Source organism: Suillus paluster (assembly GCF_016628075.1).
Source record: "Suillus paluster strain FC165 chromosome Unknown EDB91scaffold_11, whole genome shotgun sequence".
Lineage (NCBI taxonomy): Eukaryota > Fungi > Basidiomycota > Agaricomycetes > Boletales > Suillaceae > Suillus > Suillus paluster.
In genome coordinates this window covers 471613-491782 of record NW_024537571.1, presented here as the reverse complement: position 1 = coordinate 491782, position 20170 = coordinate 471613, and the positions used below count along the sequence as shown (strand labels likewise).

General features: G+C 47.8%; 6 protein-coding genes across 6 annotated transcripts; 3 read left to right on the top strand and 3 right to left on the bottom strand.

Moving 5' to 3' along the window:
* Window positions 1–972: 972 nt before the first annotated feature.
* On the bottom strand, window positions 973–3576 carry EDB91DRAFT_72572 (cytochrome P450). The gene is made up of 10 exons (XM_041328211.1): window positions 3313–3576; window positions 2918–3251; window positions 2775–2852; window positions 2497–2719; window positions 2423–2446; window positions 2296–2370; window positions 2077–2236; window positions 1775–2025; window positions 1631–1720; window positions 973–1578 (listed from the first exon to the last, which is right to left on the bottom strand). The coding sequence occupies exons 1-10, from the start codon at window positions 3391–3393 to the stop codon at window positions 1176–1178; spliced, it is 1719 nt and encodes a 572-aa protein (XP_041180164.1). The 5' UTR covers window positions 3394–3576; the 3' UTR covers window positions 973–1175.
* A 3029-nt stretch (window positions 3577–6605) lies between these two features.
* Window positions 6606–7574, top strand: EDB91DRAFT_1116750 (uncharacterized protein). Its single transcript, XM_041317985.1, has one exon. The coding sequence runs from the start codon at window positions 6702–6704 to the stop codon at window positions 7314–7316; it is 615 nt and encodes a 204-aa protein (XP_041180163.1). The 5' UTR covers window positions 6606–6701; the 3' UTR covers window positions 7317–7574.
* A 456-nt stretch (window positions 7575–8030) lies between these two features.
* EDB91DRAFT_72353 (kinase-like domain-containing protein) lies at window positions 8031–10788 on the bottom strand. The gene is made up of 9 exons (XM_041328205.1): window positions 10536–10788; window positions 10179–10219; window positions 10054–10123; window positions 9852–10000; window positions 9625–9739; window positions 9201–9491; window positions 8896–9068; window positions 8146–8843; window positions 8031–8088 (listed from the first exon to the last, which is right to left on the bottom strand). The coding sequence occupies exons 1-8, from the start codon at window positions 10666–10668 to the stop codon at window positions 8202–8204; spliced, it is 1614 nt and encodes a 537-aa protein (XP_041180162.1). The 5' UTR covers window positions 10669–10788; the 3' UTR covers window positions 8031–8088; window positions 8146–8201.
* Window positions 10789–12076: 1288 nt separating this feature from the next.
* EDB91DRAFT_1116741 (uncharacterized protein) lies at window positions 12077–13985 on the bottom strand. Its single transcript, XM_041317984.1, has 5 exons — window positions 13545–13985; window positions 13476–13499; window positions 13008–13424; window positions 12800–12927; window positions 12077–12737 (listed from the first exon to the last, which is right to left on the bottom strand). The coding sequence occupies exons 1-5, from the start codon at window positions 13847–13849 to the stop codon at window positions 12433–12435; spliced, it is 1179 nt and encodes a 392-aa protein (XP_041180161.1). The 5' UTR covers window positions 13850–13985; the 3' UTR covers window positions 12077–12432.
* Window positions 13986–14558: 573 nt separating this feature from the next.
* On the top strand, window positions 14559–17248 carry EDB91DRAFT_1264561 (major facilitator superfamily domain-containing protein; the record flags this gene model as incomplete). Its single annotated transcript, XM_041324481.1, has 20 exons — window positions 14559–14605; window positions 14662–14687; window positions 14742–14768; window positions 14829–14837; window positions 14893–14964; window positions 15012–15071; window positions 15175–15235; window positions 15285–15406; window positions 15465–15525; window positions 15583–15804; window positions 15864–15870; window positions 15921–15952; window positions 16009–16065; window positions 16118–16134; window positions 16186–16238; window positions 16288–16374; window positions 16424–16460; window positions 16512–16628; window positions 16688–16848; window positions 16899–17248. The coding sequence occupies 20 exons, from the start codon at window positions 14559–14561 to the stop codon at window positions 17037–17039; spliced, it is 1416 nt and encodes a 471-aa protein (XP_041180160.1). The 3' UTR covers window positions 17040–17248.
* Window positions 17249–19791: 2543 nt separating this feature from the next.
* EDB91DRAFT_1245601 (uncharacterized protein) lies at window positions 19792–20140 on the top strand (the record flags this gene model as incomplete). The annotated part of the gene is made up of 2 exons (XM_041322568.1): window positions 19792–19851; window positions 19910–20140. 2 exons carry the CDS (start codon window positions 19792–19794, stop codon window positions 20138–20140), a joined length of 291 nt encoding a protein of 96 aa, XP_041180159.1.
* Window positions 20141–20170: the final 30 nt, after the last annotated feature.

Genomic DNA, 20170 nt, shown 5'->3' with positions numbered 1-20170 from the left:
AAAAACAATTTTAAGCACCGGTTAGGAGCCTGCCCTGACTGCCCTCCAATGAGATGTTTGCGAAAGTCAAATCTGACGGGCCGCGTTTCGCATAGCATATCACACCATGTTGTACAGCCGTCGAACTCACTCAGCGACGCCCGAGGGGTTAGGCGGTTTTTCAGAGGTCGATTCACAGTCTACAAGGGTGCTGCAAACGCCTACGTCTACCGGTCGACTGCTGAGCCAACACATCTGATTATTGCAGCTCCTTCAGCCTACATTCAAACGTTGGAGTCAAGTATGTGTCTACTTACATACTTAGTATCATGTTCTTACGTTCGGTTTAAAGCTCGGGGCTAAACGCTCGTCCGAGGCGCCGCAGTGTCTATTGACAATTACTGTCTTCTTCTAGCCGCTCAAGCGTCATCATCCCCCAAGAGAGCGCCGACCGGTGTTCTAACACTTCATGTCTTTCACTCAAAAGTAATTCACTGAGAATTCGATATCCTTTTGCAGCCTTGCATGCACCTGATTTCCCTTCCGTTGCTTCTCCGAGGAACAATATCCTTATACACTTCTCCCGGTGCCGTGAAACACAGATTTGCTTCTCAGATCTTGTTCCCCTGACCAAGCTGCTACGGGTACAAACGAAATTCCAATATAGTGCGGCACGGAACTGATTGATATCTTCTTGCCAAGTGATAACGCAAAATTAGCTGCATGGCTTGATAGTCCTTATTTGTGACGCCATCAACCCGTGATCGATCATACACGAGGAGGATTGAATGTAATACTGTTTTATGCTACTGTCGGTGCCCGTCAATATCGTCTTCTTAGTCATTGGTGGATATCTCGAAGCTCCCGTGTGTTTTCAGTTATTTTTATTTTGATGGATGATCTACTGATTTGTGAGGGTTACTGAGATGCGGAGATAGAATTGTTTGTCTCGGTGGTTCCTCATCCGGTGCTATGGTTTTTATATTGGGACACTTGGATGCAACCGGTGGCCCTGACGAGTTTGGTGCATGATGCTACATGACGCCCTGAACATCACTTAGATTACTGATGTAAATATACAAGATAACCCCAAGAGAAAACTCGTCACTGCATAGAAATATCCGTGATAACGAGATGAGATGAATACATGATCAATAACTAGGCGGTGTAAGATAATCTGTCCAACTCTCAGGCATTCAAGTAGTTGGATTCCGTGGAGATAAGACGACCCGCAGGCTCCCTTTCGTGGCAACAAAATAATCCTTCAAGTCGCGTTCCCAGGAGTCTCGGTCGTATCCCTCAGCAAAGCTAAAGTTCAGTCGTTGCATCATCATACAAACTACCGTGCGCATTTCTTGACATGCGAGCTGCTTGCCAACGCAATTTGCGGGGCCAAATGAAAATGGGATAAAAGCCTTGGTATCGTGGACGATTGGGAATTTTTCGAGGCCTTTTGAATCAAATGATGAGAGCGCTGCTCGCTCTTCAGGTTTGAGCCACCGCTCCGGCCAGAAGGTGTCGGGTGAAGGAGAGAAGTTGCGAGGATCACGGTGAAGGGAATAAAAATGAACGAATGCGCTGGTACCATCGGGTAAGAAGCTACACCATGGAGTTAGATTCGCAAGGGTTGGTATATAAGTGATGGGCTTACTAAGGGCCGACAAACTTGCCGTCACCGCCTATCGGTACTCCGCGCTGACTTCCACCAAGAACGGGTGGGAAGAGCCGCAGAGTTTCGTTACTGGAAACCAGTATCAGCTGTCAGGAAGGTATTAAAAAAGAATCAAGCACGTGCATTACGGCATTCAGGTAACTCATTTGAGGGTGATGCACAGTAGAAAGTGAATCTTCGCCAGGAGGGAAAAATCTGTCGACCTCAGCTTGCAGCCGGAGGTATGTTTCTGGATTGCTCAGGAGCGACCAGAACAGAGAGCTTAGCGTGGTTGCTGTGGTATCAGACCCAGCTACTATAGCAAGGACCCCATCAGACGCCACTTCAGCAAAAGTTGGAGGAGAACTGTGACGTTCAAGCCCCGCCTCGTCAATCTGAGAACTGTCAATAAGGCTGGAAACCACGAGAAAATTTGAAATGATTACCAGATAGTGGAAGAGGTCTTTAGACTGAGAGCCTTGGGTACGCCTAAGCATAGCACGTTCTTGACAGAACATCCGGAATTTCTTGAGGTCCTCCCCAATTCCTGGCAGCTTGACATAGTATTTTCCGAGCCAAGGTAAGTGAGACAGAACCAAGGCAGTTCTTCAAGTAAAAATGTTTTAGTTTTCCATGTGGCAATACTGTCCTTCTCTTGTACTCACGGAAGTCCGCTTTCAAGCAAATGCCAAGTATTGTCCTTATCACCGTCGCGCAACATTTCTGATCCTCCGCCAAATCTGGGGAAATCGTTTAGTTCGATGAGAAACATCCAGACATAGTGGTACTCACGCCATGTCGCTCATGAAGTCAAACCTATGTCATTTGAGTCAGGAACAAAAAAGTAGAGAAGGGGGAATGCGCACGTGAAATGACTTATACACTGGGCAAGATTGACTGGCTTTGTCTGCTGCTCAAGCATCGTTACGAATTGTTGGACGCGCTTCCCAAGAATCTCTTCGTAGCCTTTCAGTGCGGCACAACTGAAAGCCCTGCCCCAAGGTTTTCTCCGCCGCGAGTGCTCTACAGGATCCCTCACCGAGATGAGTGCCCTGATTGCTGATTGCTCAGCCATGCGTCCGTCCCAGTCTGTGATTGTAAATTAAGCCCGGGCGCTACCTAATAGAGGCATCAAACCACTGACGAGGTCCTTTAGGCAACCCATTTGGGCCCATCAACGGAGCTATAGCATTGACGTCTCGTATTGATAGCTCATTAGGACCTAGTTTATAAAAGAAAAGGTTAGTGAGAAACAACCAATGATCATCGAGTTAATTGTCAACGCACCGATCCTGACAACGTCACCATACGTTTGGTGCAGCCTTGAGTAGTATTGGTGCTGCTTCCCATCGCGAGAGACCCATGCCATCCAGAATTTGGAGATACGGCATGGGATGGGGCCAGGATATCTCGCAAGTGGATGCCAGGGAGATAGACGGTACACTACCACGGAAACGATGATAGTAGAGTAATACAATAGACACACACAACCGAATGCGCGCATAAATATTGATGCGCTCGGCAAAAGCAGGGTCGTGAGCACAGCTGGAACTACGACAAGCAGCCCCAGATGTGAGAGCGGGCTGTCTGGTTCGTAACGTTTGAATACAAAATGACAGAGCTATCAACGACCCAGGGTCAGGGCGTGATATAGAATAGCGCGGGGTAGATTGGCCACTCACCAGGCCGGCGGCCACCACAACGGGAAGGGCAGCTTGCAGTGATAGGGCAGACATACTCGGGTTAATAGAGTATGTGGGCATTTGGACACATCTTATGAGCCGATATGTAACCTGTATTTAAGAGGCTGGCGAAATGTCGGAAATCGGGATCAAAAGAAGATTCGACATAATCTAGTGCACATATTGGCCAAGCATTAGATGGAGATTTTGACTCGCAGAAATCAACATCTAAACAGAGATGGCATGTCCGATGGAAATAGATAGCAAACACCCGGTAAGTCATCGGATATAGGTAGCATTTGGCCCCACAAGGTGCGGGTGGGAGTTCGATACTTAGTAGAACGGGTCGATCAAATGAAGATGGAGTAAGCTAACCTGTACGACAGGCAACATTATGGAACGTACGGGCAAAAATCGGTTAGGTTGAACGGTATTAGGCAAGCAAAGCCGCGGTAACGGAAAGCCACAAGTGCCGAGAAGATTGTAAGCTCACCTGAGTGATGTCCGTGGACTTAAGTTAATGTGCAGGGTTTCCAGGTCCTCGCGTGCCTGTGCCACCTTCCTACTAGGTTGGCTCTTCCGGGGGATCGCCATGAGCTGTGAGCTCATTTTGGTCCGGAACGATCACCTCTGCTGCAGAACAGGTGGAAACGATTGTTGCAGCCTCCTGCCTGTGGTAGGTCATTTAGTAATACGGATACCATTTTTCTACTGAGCGATACCTTTTTAGGTCTGGCACGGAATATGCCGCAACTCGGCTATTTTATGTACAAATGGTGTTTATCTTAAAACTTAGAGGCGGGGATGAAAGAGACGTATGTATGGGTACTTTGAACTAATGGGCGTTGCTATTGGAATTCAATCCGATATAATATCGTCAACCTGGGCTGCCAGGGTTCGGACCCTAGATATGGATCCTGTATTTCTAGATCTCAAGAGCCTATCAGCCTGAGGGATAGGCCGCCGAGCGACCAAGAGCCAAGAAACCGATTTTAACTAGTGACCTTCTGCCATTAATCATCGCAGTGACTGGCAAGCAGTGACGTCATTCTATAACGGGTGACCTCCCGCATGTGGATTGAGGGTAAAACCCGTCATCAAGACGTGTAATATGGCGAATATGGCGGCGGATAACAATGTGATAAATATTGCAGTGTTCCCTTCGCCGAATATGCGCTGGTACACCAGACGTGAGTACCGAACCGCATGAGATCATGAACGCTTATGCAACATTGTGGCAGTGGCAGAGTTACTGTTGTACGAATTGGAAGGGTAACAGAACAGAAGATTTCCCCTCGGCTCCGACAATATGCCTCGATCTTTGAAGGCCTCGAACATGCGGCCTGCGTGGGGGGGCCTGGAACTAGAATGACCCTGTGTGACTAAGTATGGAATTTATCGGATACCATTTCGGCTTATTGACGAGACAGTCAGGATGGGAAGCCTAACATATGAGACAAACTGCACCGCCCCAGATAGCCAAAATTGACTAGCCACGGTTTTGTGCCCTGATCTCTCCTGGGCTATAAACGCAAGCTCCGGAGGTGTCACCATCATAAACAGGCATCCCAGAAGCGTAGCATTGACGCAAGACCATGATGCCTGAAATTAAGAACAGACGCTCGACGGAATTTGGTCAGTTTTTCCATACAGAAGAGGAAACTCCTACTAACCAAGATTGACGGCAATATGTCTTCCTCAACCGCCCTGATAGTGCATCGTGGCATGCGGCGACAGGAACATAATACTAATCAGCGTAATCATATCTGCTGGTCGAGGTCCATCTGATAAGTGATAAGTCAGAATAATGAACTACACGAAGCGCTTACCAGACGCGAATAACGGTCAATGAAAGGGGGATTCCATGAAGGATGATCGCTCCATATCACATCATTCCATCGGATCAGGTTCTACCCCGTTTCCTGGATCGTCTCCGCTTCAATATTCATAAGTGGTACCCTGGACATGGTGTATCCTATATGGACCGTGGGCTTATCCGCTGAGTTGGCAGAGGAAGAAATCCGTGCAAAGCGCAGGGAAGAGCCTAGGGGGTTTCAGATCCGGGAAATAAAGCAACCAATGAATTTCCAACGGCGTTGTGATGTACCACCGAACTTTCCGAGGAGCAATAGTCATGATAAGCGGACGATTCTCGTAAGTGGGCTCCGGCATAATAATCAAATCATTCCTTTAGAGGGAGCGCCAGGGATCTTGAAGGTTCGCCACATTTCCATTTTTAAGGGGGAAAATGCGGTCGCAACGACGCAATACGCTGAACCCAATGTGACGCCGGAAAAAAGGTTCGTGTTTCAGTGAGGGAGCTGAACGTTCGGGGCCGCGGAGGACCCTGGAAAAGCTTACTGGATGTTGCGATGTGATCCAGTGGATATTGAACAATCAAACATTGGTTAGTAGACGCATTTTGTCTATCAAACTTAAAGCATAAAGATACGTATTTGATGCAGCGGGTCTGCGCGACTAGGTTCTCCTCGTGCGTGCCAAGGATGGCCCAACGAATCCAATTGGTAAAGAATGACAGTATGATTGTGGAACGTGATATGGCTGACCAACAGGCCAGAACGGTGAACCCTAAAGCAACGGATATAAAGAAACGAAGATCGTTGCCCGTTGGGGAAATGACAGGATATTATGATCTAGTCAGGGTTAATTCGGGGGACACTCCGAATGGAATAAGATGCCTACTTCCTGACAGCATAGATGTTTCTCCAGTAAGCAAGGAAATAATTCAGTTAAAGGCCTGGTCACACGTCCCGACCTGGAACATCTTGCAGACTTGACCCGCTCGATTTGACCAGAAAATACCCAGGGGGACAAGCGATGTCTCGGACATGGTGCGCAGCCAACGTTTTGGGTGACCGATCCATAATACAGTTTAACGATATGGTGTTTGCTGACTGCATGGATTGATTGAGCCCGGGTAGTGCTGTTGACAGCATCAGTACTAGCCTTTTTTCCTCTGAATTAAGTATACGACCATACACGATGTCGCGCCAACTCTATTCCACGCCAACCTGCGTTGATGGTGCGGAGACGTCTTGGAAGGCGAGGAGAAGACGAAATGAAGGGAGAGTGGGGATAACTAAAAGTTTAGCCAGTTTGTTCCAGCGAATCGCCGCGGTTTGCCAGCGAAGTCCGTATTATGCTTTGTAGTTGCGAATGTCTTCTGTTCATGCTCGCGCGACTTGTGAAAGCCTGTGAAAAGTAGTAGTACCAGGTACTACTGGACTATATGTAACAAAACTGCCGCGGAAGCAAAAGTCCGCGCGTTACGTCACAAGTCCCCGATATTCTCACGAGGTAACACTTTGGTTACAGGTCATACGCTGTTCAAACCACGTCTTGACGACCAAGTACTACGATTCACAAAAATGACCAACATTCTCCGTTTATTTTCAAAACATGCACGCTCATTGTCTAAAATTCCTACTCTAGCACTCAGGCGTTCTTTTCACTCGCCTTTCGTAGCGCTCAACTCCCCATTAACATCACCCGCTCCAAATGCGTCGCCAATGTCCGCATCATCCTACGAGAAACAGCATGACCATTCTCCTGAACCCCAAGTCTCGTCTGCTGGCACGCGCACTTACGTGGTCTCAGAGCCTGACCCAGCCAATACCCCTTATGCCGTGCCATCTGGTGCATATCCCACTACAGCACCTTATGTCAATTTCAAACCCACAGACCCACCCAACCCCGAGGGGAAATATAGCTCTAGTAGCGCGAGCCTTCCCCATTCTTTTACAACTCGCGCAGTTCCCAAAAATGCAGCTGGCGTTGGTGAGAGTGCCGCAGTGAGATATGGAGAATCACCCGGTGAAATGGGTCGCAGAGGGGGAAGCTATGGAGGGCTAGATTTGATGGATGAATCCAGCACACACAAGGGCCCCGCAGAACTTCCTGACAGAAATCCGTCCCCTGATTCGGACGTCGCCTTGCGTTGGTCTAAGTTAGGCGTTCAGGAGGCTTGGAAGGAGCGGAAATAGAATGTGGGGGCGTGCGGAGGAATGTCGCCATTCAGTCAGGCGATCGAACACGGTATCCAACTGCATTGACTTTTAATAATCTTGGAAGCTGTACGATAGTGTTATATATGGTTCTGCTGCAATGCGTTGTCTTGGAATTTGTTTTGAATGTATATTATTGCGTTGTTGTCGGGCTCCGGAATATGAATAGCTTGCGGATTCCTTCGCTTCGAGGAGATCTATACTGTCGGGTTATCAGATATCAGATTTCGAACGTGCTTTATTATATTAAAAAAATATTCCAGAAGAGCTACTCATAGCGCAGGATCGCCTTGTCCAGTCTCATCATACGGCAAACACCTGAATTGTCATCGACAATATGAACAACGATCATCCAACGCGGTATTTGATTCGTGCGCTCGAAAGCAACCAATATGTATTATTTCCCTCAACTTGGCCTGGCGATAGAAAGCTATCCCGCGGCGGAGTAGTTGGGCTAATGAATAACCTAAAAGAGTCTGTAGATAATACACATGGAAGCAATAAACAGGGAAATATCCGTCACCCAAGACCAGCCACAGGATCAGGCGGAAACTTGATGATGATGACTGTGACGAAATGAATATTTGAAACGATCGTGAGGGGTATGATGGCGGTGTGACGTGTTCGACCTGCGGAAACGGGAAAGCAACACGGAATCCCGAGGAGAAGCTTGCAAGATAGATAAGTATGTATGATAGCCATGATTGATAGATCGTGCACGTTGTCGTCAGAGTATCTACGTCCAATATACCTACAACCGGAGGATCAGATTAGTTGGAAATCAGCAGAACTTGTCTGGACAACTTGCCATTAAGCCGAAGAACCGCGGATAGCGACCAGCGCAGCACCATCCAGTGGTGGTTACTATGCCCGACAGCAAAACAGGCCGGATAAGAAGCCCTTCCGCTTAGGGTGCCTGTCATCATCCATGTCATCAACACCATGCCTTTGAGTCTCAAATGCAGTCATTCCACGCATCTGCCCAGCATCGCGGGTCAGGGTACCTGCAGTTGTATCCTCTCGCGAATTGGTCGGGTTTTTGGCGGCGTGAACCTGCGTGCCATAGAGGAACGAGTCTGAAGTGTCATTGCGCCCAGCGAAATTATTGCCATTGGTCACATTCGCAGCATGGGTGCCAGCAACAGGAGAATGCCTTCCATAACCGTTACTTGCCCGGTATCCCGAGGAAGTAGGCGCGGTGGCGTAAGGATGAGGAGGTGCGAGTCCCGAGGTCTCTCGGGGCGTCTGACTCGCGCGCCTGCTGGGAGCGATGGGCTGTACGCTGATATCAGCACGAGCGCTGGGGTCTCGGGTGCCGTGGCCTTCTCGGGTACCTGGACGTCTCGTGCTATTTTTAATGTGAGCAGGAGTAGGCGCGAGGACGAGAGGAGTAGAAGGCGCTGAGCCATCCGTAAGTTGCGCCCGTGGGCGGCGGGTTTCACGATGACGAGGTGTATGAGGTACGTTAGCAGTTGCGTGAGCCTGCGCTAGTAATGATGCAGGCGTCTGGAAAATATTGTGTTACGCTACACTTTGATAATAGGAATGAATTGCATACATTGCCGGCCTCCCAACCTTTACCGTTGTTGATTAACATCCAGTCAAAGATGCCATCATCCTGGTCGCCAATATTCTTCAACACTTTGGTGAAAAGTTCTCGGAGAAAGTCATAGTCAGGAGTTTCCTCAAAGCCGAGTTTGCGGACGTAGTTCATGTAAATTGCGAACTCCTCTGAATCAGTAAAGACAGATCAGTAAATCATGTTCTCTGGAGCGCATCTCAAAACGAAGCAAGCAAGCGCCACAACCACAACCCAGGCACTGGAGGATGATGAACTAGATGATGAACTAGACGAGAACTTACCGGGGAAACCCTCGCACAACTCTGCAATAGGTGTGGTCTGCTTCTTTTCACCGATCTTCTCATACTTCTGCTTGTTGGTTGCGGCCCGGAGGCCTTGCCAGGGAAGGCCGCCACGCAAGAAGTACATGAATACATGACCTAGTGATTCCAGGTCATCCCGGCGTGACTGCTCCCGGCCAAGATGCGTGTTGATCGACATGTACCGGGCAGTGCCTGAGAGGGACTTGCGTTCACGATAAGGAATGTGGACTTTCGTCTTGGGATCTCGGTAGTGCTTTGCCATACCAAAATCTACCAATGAAAGTTAGTGCGTTGCAACACAATTAACTGACGGAGATCTCCGCAAATTCAGGGACACGTGAATGCGATCGGAGGAGTAGAAGGACGTAAACTAGGAACAGGAGCGACGTGGAAAAAAACATACCAATGATGTGAATAGTGTTAGAGGTTTTCGTTCCAGGGACTCCGACAAGGAAATTGTCAGGCTTGATATCACGGTAAATGAGCGACTTGTCGTGGACGGACTGGATGCGAGATATCTAAAAAGGAGAGATGAACCACTGCAAAAGACCACGGAATGAATGAAGAAACAAAGAAAAAATTAACTACAAAAAATAACAATACTTGCCCGATGCATTTGAACAAACTTACCATCTGCTTGGCGGACATACATACAGTCTTAATGGTAAACTTCCGGCCACACATGTCAAAGAGATCCTCTAAATTTGGCCCTAGAAGGTCAATTACTAGGACATTGTGGAGTCCCTCCTGCCCAAAGTGGTGCACCTGGGGAACGCCGACTGATATGATAGATTAAGGTCGGGCGACGGAAATCACTGGCCATAGCACGTACCTGTACCATTCAGTGTTCGGTATGATCGAAATTCATCCCGTAATTGAGGAGCATCGGACTTTCGAGGTTCCTGTGTAATACGTCAAAATCAAGCCACGATCAGAAGCACCTCACTGCGAACGTACAAATTTGATGGCGACGGGTTGACTGGAAAGAAGCTTTGTGCCTGCAAGGAGCGGTGGTGAGTCAAAAGAACAAATGGCAAAGAACACCGGTAGTAAAATTTTGGTTTAAGGCAGCAAGTAAATAATTTCCGTTCTGACGCGATGCGCGGAGCTAAGTTGTTCTAGTTCCACTGGTACTAAGTAACCATGGTCATGATGATCGCCCACCGGCGAACTATGGACCGAAAAGCACCCTTCTACATGACATTGGCTGGTCGTAAGACGGGCGCTTAGAAGGTGGAGTGGCTTTTGGTATTAGACCATGCGACTCCAAATTTCTGGAAAAGTAGGAATAATTCCGGTGTACGATATACTGACCTTCAAATACAACACCGAATGAACCTTCACCAATCTTCTTCCCAACACGAAAGTGGTTTCCGACTATACCATTCGAAGTGGCAGTTTGAGAGTGGTGCCCCGAGGATGAGGCTATAACATGAGGGGTCGTCATCTGGATTTAAAGATTTTGAGGAAACACCAGTCCAGAAACGCAGAGGGAAGGGTCTAAGTGGGATGGACTGGCGTGCTTGTAAGGGACAAGGAGCGGATGCGAAAGAAAGCACCAACTAGCGGACTTTGAATTGCCTTATTTGTACTCGGCCGACACGTTCCTACCTTAACAGCGCCGGCGCGCGCTTCCAGCCTTGCTCCCTCTGCTACGACCGCAGTCGTTTACACGTTGCCTTACACGATGCAAGTTCTAAGTTGACAGTTTGCAGACCTTGCAAAATTCAATCGTATACTGAGAAGTGGGCATTTGTTTCGCGTTCTCCACTACTAAGCGCCAGCTCGAGCTCCGATATCAGACAGCAGGCAAATTTATTAGTTGAATCTCATGCAATCCTGCCTGTCGGTGGCCATATTTATCAGTGCCATGCACCACTTTCCAAGAAAAGGCTCGCAATGCGGTAGCCGGTCCATGACAGCATGTCTGATCATCGAAGTCAAGTGCGTTGTCGATGCCCGTGTTTCGACCATCGGCGTAAGGATCCGGGTCACGAACGCATGAACCACGGTATATTTTCCCCTGCATGCTGTTTTTACTCACCTTAGGAACACTTTCAAAGACGGGACCTGACGGCAGGCCCTTCATGGACGGAGCGTCACACGGAATGCAGTGGCCTACCATCTCGACTTTTCCGCAATGGGGGGAGCCTTATGAGCATTGAATCACATCAGGATCTAGCCGCAACATGTACTATCAGCTTCGCGGGAGCGTTCCAGATGCACTGGAGATGCTCCACGTATCATCAACTTCGCCGATCGAACATCTTCAACCTTCGAATCACGTGTCGGCCCCGTGCCCTCCTTTGATTATGATATATGCTCCCGCGAAGCATCCAGGACTCGTACACGTTTTTAATCTATCCAGTCTATCCACTCGGGTTCCCGGCGCCGCTGGTCAGTTCCCTCGGTCGATATACCAGATCATGTCTAGGCGACTATCCCGTCGCCCTTTGAGGCTGGTCGTTCGTTAAGGTTCATGTATTACAGCTAATGTCAAAACCCGAGGGAGATGGCACAAATATCTGATCTCCTTGATGAGCCAGGCCTGGGTGCATGGATGTTCTGCGCAGGCCATATTCAGTGACTTCTTGATACACAACGAACGTGACGACTACTTTACGTGCCGATATTTGTAGACCCACCCACATGCACAATCTCTCAATCGCAATCAAGGATATTTGTTTTCGCGGCCACGTCTAAGATCAGAAATCATCTTGGCATGCTGTGGCATGTCACCGAAGTCCCCGGGCGGCCATATTTTGGGATAATCATATGCGCTATGGTCACCCGGTGGACTAACATTTTCCATGGTTGTGAAAGTTGGATGCAAATAGATTAGCCATGTCAGTACTGGTAAGTCTGCAAACTGTCCTTCAGTGTCAAACTCAAAAGTCCTCTTCTTAACGTCATTGTCGATTCATTGTCGAAGACGTACTTCATTTGACAGCTACTAGGTAATCAGATATGCAGAACTGCCAAAGTAATCGTGATCTTTATCCGAGCTAACGTCACTCGCATTCTCCGAGGACTCTAGCACCAGAATCAATATGCTGAGTAGTACGAGCCCCACAAGAGCCGACAATCATACCCACACAGCTGTGTCATGGTCTAATCAAAGACTCGGATACTTACAGTTTATCATTTATCTCTAACCATGACCAGGAATATGCTAGTACACAATCAAGCACTGATAGAAGATGAGCTATATCTACTGGCCACTGAATATCATCATCTGATGTGCCACAGCAACTAGCGGCCACACGCCGTCAGCCCTCGCGTCTTCTTCGTATGCCTCCTTATGGCGCAGAATAAAGCTGTGTGTCACCGGCCACTTCGACGAGTCCCCATGATGGACGCCCCCACAAATAACGAACATTCCAACGGGGGCGCCAAGCCACATAATGTCATAGTCGATATGAGCTTCAGAGCCACTCAAAGGTAAGAGTTGCAAAGGGGGTAGGGAAAGGAGGGTTGCGGTTATGTCGAGCCGAGTACGCTTGATCGTGTCAAATGCTTAGGTACGAATATTTGGGCGTGATTGAGGGTACGATGGATGTCCGGAACGAACAACTTACGAGGTAATGGAGGGTGTAATTGAGGCAACTCGGGAGAGAAGCATTTTACTTCTCGATACGAGAAGCACGCATTACTAGAATACGCAGAAGCAAGACTTGCACGGTCCGAATCGAACGTCTGGAAATATCTTCGGAATCGAGTAGCGGCCCACGATAAGATTAAGATAATTCCGGTTGCAAATCCCAGGAACATAAGTTGGAAACACACCTTTCGAGATATTCCATCGTCATTTTGGAAATCTTTTCTTCTTCATCGGGTATTATCTCGATCATCGGAAAGGGGTTTGGAGGCTTGGACTGAGCGGGAACCTCTGCAGTCGGAGGATCGGGCTTAGGTGGTGCCTGAGGTTTAGAGCCTCCCGCAGGCGAGGATGATACAGATGGAGATGCTACATTCCTCCGTGGCCGTGGTGGGATAGGTAGTTTCTGTACATATGTGGATTGAGATACAACACCATCATCAGGACCAGTGACCGGAAGCGATACATGCGACTGCGAGCGGGAAGGTGTGTGGTGAAGAGAAACATGGCGCTGTTGGGCATTTGTTTGATGTGCGAGTGTAATTGTAGCAGCAAGATCGAGTTCTGGTTGCAAAGTGTCTGACCAAACTGGGACAACACTCTTCCTATCGGAATATGTTAAATGTTAACCACTTCATATCACATATGGAACTCACCAATCTACTATTATGCCATCATCTCTGCTAGGAATCAGTGTACGGTCCATCCAATGCAGTTCGACGTACCTGATAAGCAACTTTTCCGTTTGAAGTTTCAGACCCTCCATTTCACTTTGACACTTCTTAGCCCATGTCCTTCGATTCTGCTTGTGCCCAGGGTTCGAAGGCAAACAATTCAAAGGAAAGGGGGCAAAGCGCTTTGTCCCGGACACGACCAACTTTCGTTGGGGAGGCGGAGGGGATGGACTTTGTTCGCACTTCACCCTTACATCGTTATGATGGGCATCAGAATTCGAAGGCCTGCCAGCTGGTATGGATTGATCATCATAACGGGGGCGTTTCGGTGCCCTGTGACCTTCGGATGTCCACATCTTCGAGTCTAAAGAATATGTGGCAATCACCCAGGCTGACGCACAATATTTTCCTGGAAGACTACAGTGGCTACGTTGCAAGCTCCTTCAAATGTGGAGGGGCGGACTGAGAGGAGTTAGTTCTTCGGTACTGAAGAGATCGGACTTTACTCGGAAAATCCCGGGCACTGCTTTTAGCCTTTGTGCCAGTTCTCCTGACCTTTGCGATGCTGACTCCTTTATTCAAACTAGTAAAACCTAAAAGTTGGGGGCCTGAATGACGCTGCCACTGTAAACTATCCAACGTGCAGGTGTGTATTGAACTACGAGTGTTTTTTTTTAAGACAGGAAAGGAAATTTTGCTTACGTGCCTGCAAGTTGATTGGTCGAGGGTTTTGACACCTTCCTTTATTTTCATGGCGCCACGCACGGGAACAGTAACTGAATTCAATACCTGTAACGGGCACCTTGGGCAGTAGAGCACAAACTCGCCTAGGTTGTAACTTGTGCGAGGTAGAAGCGGCACACGTTTGCTGGTATCCCACCAATCACGCAATGGCAGCATGAGCGAAAATGGCATGAAAAATGCTCCAAGTTGGAGACCGTATGCCGCGTGCGTCTCCAGGGCCCGGATCACCAGCCAGGTCATAGTATTAATAGGTGGAATTAATATGAAAGATTCTCTAACTTCTCTTCATCGACATCGTCTACCAGCGTCTTCGTCAACGCCATGGCTGCAAAGAAGGTCCCCTTGAGTAGTGTCTCCCTCATCTTTGCGTACGTGATCTTGTTGATTGTTTTTCACCTTTAAATTGATAAGATCTTTCTCACAGTTGTGGAACTGCTCTGTTTTCTGACGGTATGAAAGTACAACGCATCTCTCTTCTATCATGAACTTGATTATTGTTCGCAGGTTATGCCAACAATGTCATTGGTGCTGGTAGGTGATGAATTCATGACTTGATGTGTCCATTTAATCAAGAATTCGACTGTCGTGCAGTCAATACTCGTGAGCGTTTATTGCCAAGAATTTCATTTCATTGAAGACTGAAGGCAAAATACAGTTTTAAAACGTATATACACCACTGGCATCACAACGAACTACAGCACCACACTCAGTAGTGTGGCCTTCGCAGGTGCGTTCCTGAGTCTTCTTCGTCGATTTGCAATTTATGCGTCACAGGCACCGTGGTGGGTATGCTCACCTTTGGCTACCTCTCAGATAAAGTTGGGCGCAAATTCGGTATGGTAAGTAGTTTTCGACTCTAATCAAGCAATCCACAGTTCTTACTCCCTGAACAGATGTACCGCAACTGGGATTGTTGCATTATTTTCTGGTCTCTCAGCGGCTTCGTCTGGTGCTAATCACAGTCTCGATGGCATGCTCGCTATGCTTATCGCATGCCGGTAAGTATGCCGGTCCGGTGATATATGCCACTCATTTTATTCATAATAGCTTCCTTCTTGGGATTGGCGTCGGCGCTGAATACCCCTGTGGTTCCGTATCTGCGTCTGAACAGTCCGAGGAAGATGGCATCGCAAAGAACACGCATCACCGATGGCTCGTGCTCGCAACGAGTGAGCTGATGTTCTGAAATGTCTTTATCACCAATAATCTGAAACACGCTCTGCTCAGACACCATGATCGATGTTGGATTCGTTGTTGGAGCATTCGTACCACTGGTACTTTTTTGGATGTCCGTACCGCCATTCACTTCCATATCTTGCAATCCATGACTAACAGTCACTACCAGATTCGGGGACAACCACCTCCGTGCCGTTTGGCGTCTCTCACTTGGGCTTGGTGTTATCCCTGCCGCCGCTGTCTTCATTTGGCGGCTGCGCATGGAAGAACCCACTCGTTACAAGCGCGATTCAATGAAGAATGTTCGTATCCCATACGGACTAGTCCTCAAAAGATACTGGCGTGGCTTGCTTGGCGTTTCACTCGCATGGTTCATCTATGACTTCATCACGTATGTCAACAACCGCGCACATGCATCCTAGCTAGTTCAAGTTGCTCACATATCTCCAGATACCCAGTACGCTGTCAGGCGCTCACGCAGTGCATTATTACTGATCATTTCTGTAGTTCGGACTTTACTCATCCACAATCACCAATACGTATGCATTTACAATTATTCTTTCTTGACACGAGTAGAATTTGACCATTTTGGCAGCGTTACCGGCGGCAACTCCTCCCTCTCCGTCGTCTTTGGTTGGTCTGTTGTGATCAAGTAAGCTTCCATTGCTCGTGATTCATGCTCTCTACTCACATGTGTCTTACAGCTTGTTCTACATCCCAGGTTAGTCTACTAGAAAACGATGAACTTGCAGAGCTCACATTCTGTCCGCAGGCACCGTTTTGGGCGCCTTCTTCGTTGATTATATGGGTCCCAAGACTACCATGGTGAGTAATATTAAGCACCTGTGAAGTCCTTTTCCAAAACACCCGTCAGATCACTGGTCTCATCGGACAAGCGATCATCGGCTTCATCATGAGTGGCCTTTATACTCAGCTGTCAAGCCATGTCGCTGCCTTTGCGGTATGTATATCTCTAGCACGAAGATAATCGATGCTGAACAGCGCATTAGGTGGTGTACGGCATCTTCCTGAGCTTCGGGGAGTTTGGTGCGTCGGGTTGCACACACACTCTTCGTCTTTTGACCTCATTTTACCTAGGTCCCGGAAACTGTGTTGGTGTATTGGCTGCAAAGTCCGGGCCAACTGCTGTGCGTGGCCAGTACTATGGTTTTGCTGCTGCTGTTGGAAAAGTCGGCGCGTTCGTCGGAACTTGGGGTATGGAACAATCCATACATTTTTCTTCGACGAGTGTACTGAGCGTTTCTCCTTATCAGTCTTCCCTGTCATCGTCGACGATTTCGGTGGCTCGAGTTCAGATAAAGGCAACACTGGCCCCTTCTGGATTGGCAGTGGTCTCGCCATTCTAAGCGCAATCATCGTGTTCTTCCTTGTAAAGCCCCTAGACCCCGACGGTATAAAGGAGGAGGATGCTAAGGTGCGCGATTGTCCCTCCTGTTGCCCGTGAAGTTTACACATCCCACGTAGTTCCGAGAATACCTCGAAGCGCACGGTTTCGACGTCTCACTCATGGGCCTTCCCGAAACTGAAACTGTATCATATTCTGATGAGAAAAAATCAGATTCAGTGGCCAAGGATTCGGATTCAGCAGTTAAGGTCACGGTTTAATTGTGGAACGGGCAATCTTGATGATATTTTACGTTTACGTTTGCGTACCATGATACTTTCTTACTCAGGACTTCTTGTACGAATACTTGCTGAATAACCTAAGATACATGGTCTTCAGAGATTCACACTGATATAATGATACGAGGAACACAATTCTTCCTGCTGAAAATGACGCGAATATGTTCTTTTCCAATTTTCATCAATGCCACTAGGTGATTGCTCAAGGGCATTTAGATTTATCATTAGCTTGGAGTTTCCTTGAGCAGCACGGTACAATCTGAAAATTCAACACTTCTGAAGAGCTCGAATCTAATTTACAGTAACTAGACGAGCGCATGATATCTGGCAAAGACGCAGATACGATGACATTACTGTATGTATGTATATTCATTTCAGAATTAGATCAGTCAAGATCAGTCGTGAATCATTCACGTCTCACCTTGACTGATCTAATTGACCTTGGATTCCTGATAGCCTTTGGCATAATTTTCTTGCATTTTCTTGCAGATTTAATGTTTTGCTCCTCTTCACGTTGACATTCTCTTTGTGCGTTGGACCTTCAACAGCATTTAGGATCCAGCGCACGAAGCGGTCGCCAAACGTTCATCATAGATGAGCGGCACTACATCGTATGGGCGGGATGTGAACTGCCCAGAATCAGCAACGACGGGCTATAGGCCACCAGCCTCGCGCTCGCGAGAGGGAAGGATGACATGCAATGAACAGATGGAATGGACAGATCTAATGGAACGAAACAGACATAACGGTATATTATATATGCTCACCTCTAGGACCTCTGCCACCTGCTGACTGTAACCTCCTCCTGCTCCACTACTCCCTACCCTTGCCCTACTGAGATGCAAAGGATGGACTCTAAAGGGGCGCTGTGCTCCGACTACCCATAGGAAGTGCGGCATGGATACCGGACTTCTTGCAGCATTAAGATGTCACTTTCATGACGGGGACGAAAATTGACGAGAAGGCGAGAGGAGTGCAAATTTTAATTAATTCTGAAAATAGCTGGGTGAGATGGAGGTCATCGAGTCATCGGCCCCATGAGCTAGGATAGTGCACACCGACTGGTGTACGATCCGGAGTGTTGTAAAATACAGGCCGTGACGGAGATAGAGAGATAGGAGAATATATTATAAAGTCTAGAGATGAACGTCGTCTTCGACGTAAGGGATAGGGTCTAAAGAGAGTGCCATGTATAGGCTGGCCCACAACGAGAGCGTAGATGTTGGCCGTCTCGACAAGATGGAGATTTGAGTTGAGCTGTGCCACAGTACATGCATGCTCTGTTTGATGATAGACTTGATTTTTGATGGTTTTGAAATTGTGTTGAGGTAGTGCACACCGATGCACGAAAGGACATCCAGTGTCTTAGTGTGCAAGTTGCAAAGTGATAGAAGGGAGAGAGGAGATGTAGGATAAATTCGTCATCGACGAGATGAGACTAAAGACAGGGCCATGTTTCAAACGCCTGCCGCAAGAGCGAAGGTGATGGTCATCATAAGTATGGAAATTTGAGGATGTGAGGGTTGCGAAGGAAGACAGCATTTAGTAGGATCATGATCAGCGTCGAAGGGATGATTGAAAGAAGGAACATAAGAGCTGTTCCCTTTGAGGGTAGACTTATTTTGGAGGGAACTCGGCAGTTCTGCCAGGACACCGGTATTCGTTGTGATAGTGTTGTTGGCAGAAGATCGTCACCTAAACCTCGTCGATCTCGTCAACGTAGCTTTTGATGCACTTTCCTCGTCGGCCCCTGACAACGGGTTCGAGTTAGTATTGACCTTGCTTCGTAAGGTGATGTTTTGTTCCACGCCAAGTAGACTTTGAAGTAATTAAGTTATGATCGGACCCGTCTGTATGAACCAAGTTCTCAAGGTCTTAATTAGGTGGAAATTGACCTGCTGGCATTGTAGATATCATCAGTTCGAAAGGGGATTTCAGGTGAATAGGTTCCCTACGTCACCATGAAGAACAATATTCAGCATATAAAAGCAAGTCGTCTTCCTACTGTCCCCTTCAGATTTATTTGATCCCATACCGAGTCACCCCCCACAAACAATGCGTTTCTCCATTGTTCTCGCTGTTGTTGCTGCTTTGACAGCATCAATATCTGCCAGTGATGCTGCCAGTGAGAGCTGTCCTTTCTTTTGCGTGCATAAGAGCTCGTGCAAAGGCTGTGACCCGGACTATTCATGCGTGAGTATTAGTTTGCGTCCTGGATTTAACCACATGACTCACTGGTGTGGTAGTTCTTCTTTATGTGCTACGGCAACCCATCTTCTTGAGTGAGTCGTGCTTCTGCTTTCACATCGGTGCAGCGGTTGATGGCACAACGCGCGAGTTACTAGTAGTTTCAACTTTCAACGTGCTTGCTTCTGAAAATTTTCACTGCCACTCACGCAATGGAGATATTGGAATAGAGAAAATCTCTATATTAAAAATATGTTATGTACGACCAATGAACGTTTGAACGATGCAGTTTTGTAGTCTCGTTGTAAGCTTACATAAACGTAGAAGCCCTCGATGACACCACGAAGGAAAATCTTAAATACTAAAAATGGTAAGTATTGATATGACGTAGTACTTGATAACTTAATGTGCGACTATTGGTGCCGGTTCGTGCCGCTGTCGTTTGAACACTTCTATGGTCTGTGATACGTGGGCTGAACACAGGGAAATGCGTAGTCTCCCGTAGCCAGACCAATAGAAGGAAGACAATCGTTCCGTCGTATTGGAAATGCGTGGACTGAATATGGGGAAGGAAACACAGGCCCCGCAGATACGTGACGAGTTCTGTGTCTGCCACTGCCTCGCGACGGGCGATATGCTTCGCGGCAAACGTTTTTATTTTTTAGGGCACAACTATCACCCTGACCACCAAAACTGCTCGACGGTATGAGGGTGTCATAGCATCTACCGCTGGTGTTACCCTCAAAGACATCGACAATTTGCAGTCTGATCCCGCTGACGCTAAGATACCGGTTCCCAATGGCGACTGCGAGTGCATCATATTAGCTTCCTTTCCCCAACAGGAAGCTGATTCCACCAAATCTTTGATGCTGATCTCGATACTTCCTGTGCGCTAGCTTTTCGAACAGATGCGGATATCAGCAAGA

Bases quoted from the DNA above. Each gene is read 5' to 3' on its own strand.
- EDB91DRAFT_1116741 (XM_041317984.1), bottom strand. From the start codon at position 13,849: ATGTGGACATCCGAAGGTCACAGGGCACCGAAACGCCCCCGTTATGAT. The intron at 13,500-13,544 runs GTACGTCGAACT...GATTCCTAGCAG, and splicing joins ACGGAAAAGTTGCTTATCAG to AGATGATGGCATAATAGTAG. The intron at 12,738-12,799 runs GTAAGTTGTTCG...TTCGTACCTAAG, and splicing joins ATTACACCCTCCATTACCTC to CATTTGACACGATCAAGCGT.
- EDB91DRAFT_72572 (XM_041328211.1), bottom strand. From the start codon at position 3,393: ATGCCCACATACTCTATTAACCCGAGTATGTCTGCCCTATCACTGCAA. The intron at 2,720-2,774 runs GTCAGTGGTTTG...TTACAATCACAG, and splicing joins TGGGTTGCCTAAAGGACCTC to ACTGGGACGGACGCATGGCT. The intron at 2,371-2,422 runs GTGAGTACCACT...CGATTTCCCCAG, and splicing joins GACTTCATGAGCGACATGGC to ATTTGGCGGAGGATCAGAAA.
- EDB91DRAFT_72353 (XM_041328205.1), bottom strand. From the start codon at position 10,668: ATGACGACCCCTCATGTTATAGCCTCATCCTCGGGGCACCACTCTCAA. The intron at 10,001-10,053 runs GTACGTGCTATG...CTATCATATCAG, and splicing joins CCGAACACTGAATGGTACAG to TCGGCGTTCCCCAGGTGCAC. The intron at 9,069-9,200 runs GTAAGTTCTCGT...TTACTGATTCAG, and splicing joins GTTGTGCGAGGGTTTCCCCG to AGGAGTTCGCAATTTACATG.
- EDB91DRAFT_1116750 (XM_041317985.1), top strand. From the start codon at position 6,702: ATGACCAACATTCTCCGTTTATTTTCAAAACATGCACGCTCATTGTCT.